Source organism: Rhineura floridana, chromosome 3, assembly GCF_030035675.1.
Source record: "Rhineura floridana isolate rRhiFlo1 chromosome 3, rRhiFlo1.hap2, whole genome shotgun sequence".
NCBI classification, from domain to species: Eukaryota; Metazoa; Chordata; class Lepidosauria; order Squamata; family Rhineuridae; genus Rhineura; species Rhineura floridana.
This window is the reverse complement of record NC_084482.1, coordinates 105064587-105067602: the sequence shown is the minus strand read 5'-3', so window position 1 is coordinate 105067602 and position 3016 is coordinate 105064587. Positions and strand designations below refer to the sequence as shown.

At 43.8% G+C, this 3016-nt stretch overlaps 1 protein-coding gene across 1 annotated transcript; it reads left to right on the top strand.

Moving 5' to 3' along the window:
* Positions 1 to 928: 928 nt before the first annotated feature.
* SMIM32 (small integral membrane protein 32) lies at positions 929 to 2640 on the top strand. Its single transcript, XM_061617191.1, has one exon. The coding sequence runs from the start codon at positions 2087 to 2089 to the stop codon at positions 2405 to 2407; it is 321 nt and encodes a 106-aa protein (XP_061473175.1). The 5' UTR covers positions 929 to 2086; the 3' UTR covers positions 2408 to 2640.
* The last annotated feature ends 376 nt before the right edge of the window (positions 2641 to 3016 follow it).

Genomic DNA, 3016 nt, shown 5'->3' with positions numbered 1-3016 from the left:
TTCAGAAGCATACTGCCTTTGGCAGTGGAGGTAGAGCTTAACCATCATGGCTAGTAGCTGTTGATCGCTTTCTCCTGCAAGAATTTGCCTAATCCTCTTTCGAAGTCATCCAAGTTGGTGTCCATCGCTGCCTCTTGTGGGAGTGAGTTCCATAGGTTAACTAAGCGCTGTGTGAAGAAGTGCTTTTTTTTGTCTGTCCTGAATCTTCCAACATTCAGGGTTCTAGTCAGTGCTAGCCTTATTCAGACTAGACCCACTGAAGTTAATAGACTTAACGTGAGTGTGTTAATTTCAATGGGTGTACTCACTGTGAACTTAGAACTTAGTTAACTATACCGCTCACCTTCATTGGATGCTCACAAGTTCTAACATTTAGAAAGGGAGAAAAACTTTGCGTACTTTTACACACTTCTGTCATGTCACCTCTTAACCACCTTTTCTCTAAACTAAAAGCAAAGCAAACAAACAAAAAAGGTGTAACCTTTCCTGATAGGGAGTCACTCCATCCCCTTGCCATTTCAGTTGCCTTTTCCTGATTGTAGATTGCTTAACTGATTTTAATCTTGTACTTTTATATAGTTGTAATCCTGGGATCAAGTGGTAAAGGAATAATAATAATAATAATAAATGGTTCAACATCCCATCATAGTCTCGTAGTGATGGTGAGCTGTTCCTCTGGCTCCTTCGCTCGTGCCACGCATTTTCATTGTTTGCAGTTGTGGGATGTGTTCAAATAAAGTATTAAAAATGTTTATCTGATGGATCGGAGTGAGGGAGAGCGAAAAAGAGAGAGAGAAACTGGCAAGGAGCCAGGGGCTAATAACGCTGTAAAAAGGCAATCTGCTGAAATAGAATTAACATGCTAATTGTCAGGCTGCAAGGGGTGCTGGGATTCTACAGAGGGCGGGACTCATTTCTCGTGTACCCCGGAGAGTTCCGCTTCAATAACAAAAGTCTAGAGCAGAGAGAGAGAGTCTCCGGTGCAAATTCACCTAGGTTTTGAGCTTGCATTGCCTTCTTACGGCTCATCCCTCAAGCCACAGCCTCTAACCCTCCCGAGGTTTTATCGCGCGAATCTCTTTCGGTTTTTTAACCTCCGTCTCCCTGCAAGATCTCACAGACTCCAGAAACATTCGACACCGGCGTGTCATTCTTCCCCGAGCGACGCCAGAGCTAAGTAGCGCTGCCGCAGTTCAGCCGCTGTGAAAAAAGAAGAGAGAGAAAAAGTCACGTTTGGCAATTCCCGAGGCTCGATTGCCTCATGATCCCAGCCTTGCCGGAGGATCAGAGAAAAGACTTCCTTCCCAAGAGAAGGAAGAAGTTCCCATTCCTCTCCTCGCAGAAGAAACACGACTAGAGAGAAGAGATTCAGGTTGTTCTCCTCCCCTTACCTTCCAAAAGACAGAGAGGGCTGCTGGGGGCTGCTGGCGTCTCCTTCCAGCGGGACACAGCGGAGATCGCAAAGAAGCCAACTGATGCTACAGAGAAGCAGTAGTTTCACAGCAAGGAAGCGAACCATCACTGGAAAGTCAACAACATGTCAAGGAAGAAGTTGTTTCTTTTGGAGGACGTGGATTTGTCTGAATTGTGGAGTTAGGTGCCTCTCTCTTTGGAAACCCCTCCGGAAAGCTCTTGGGACTTCCTTTCATAGCAAGTGAGTGTGCCTCTACAACCCTCTCTTTGGGGGAATTTCACCCACCCAGTGGTTTGCCGAAAAGGGGGTTCTGGGGCTCTGTTTTTCTGTGCATGCCAGGGCTCTCCTACCGAAGTTGTCAACTCCATGACCCTTCAGCTTCTCCATGCACCTGGTCTGCGTGAGGTGTGCTGAAAAGGAAGGGCAAGAATCAGAGGGAGCCCAGCAGATGGTCCAGGCGAGTCACTTATTACCTCTTTGCTAAGTGATACCTGTCGGTGGCTGGCTACAGCTTATGTGATCTTCAAAGGATATTTTTCAGGAAACAATCCAAATGCAGAAAGTGGCTGGCTTGGTCACTTTCCTTCCCACATGAACAAAACAACAGCAAGGACCACCACAATCTGCTTTGTGTTCTGTTAGGTATACTAAGGAAGAGATTTAAACAGGAAAATGTATGGGGAATTTCTCAATTCAACCAGTGTGACTGACCCTCACCCAATCATTCAGACCAACACTCCCTACCTAGGGAGCACCCAGAAGCCTGTCAGCTCTTCGGCTTTTTACATGTCAACAGCCAGGGTGTTAAAAGAAGGTGAGATAAATAAGCCAGATCTAGTGACTTATGTTGTTCTGTTCTTCTTCCTGCTTCTGGCTGTGACTATAATTGTACTTTTTATTAACTGCCAGCTGAAAAATTCTTTTTTCACCACGCTCCCTTATGACAGATCACTGCGAGAAGCTAGGAGCCCATGGAAAACGCAAGCTGTTTAATCCTCAGATTTAGAAAAGAGGAGCTGTGTAATACATTACATACAAGGGTCTCCGCAATCCAAATCATTGTGTAATAAGATGCTATTGCCATTTGCCAGTGGGCAAATCCTGCCACATACAAATATAATTTCTCTTAAAGAAACAAGATAAAACTCTTGTCTGAAAGAAAAAGAAAAACATGAAATATTTGAGGCATGGCTACAAATGGATGTAAATAAAAAGATCTAATATGATTTATACGAGTAAGATGTGATGTATGTCAAGGTGCATATATTTCAAACTGCAGTTTAAAAGTGTGGGTGCAAATTTTACCACTGACAAAGTTCAGTTACTATATAGTGATGCTTGTGTTGAGAAAGGATGCAGTTATCCTTCTGGTGGTGGCATTTTTGCCTATGCTTGTAAAAGTCTATATTCTTAACAGTGCCAGGGAAATAAGGATTTCCCCACCTGCTACCCACCCACCCACCCAGAAATCTGATTTTTATATTAGAATAAAAATTAAATAAAAAGAGAGCGTTCTGAAATTTCAGGTCTGGCTTGATGCCTGCTGTGGTTACATTGACTGGTATCAATGAATCTTGTTCCGGTTGTCAAATTTTGAGGTTG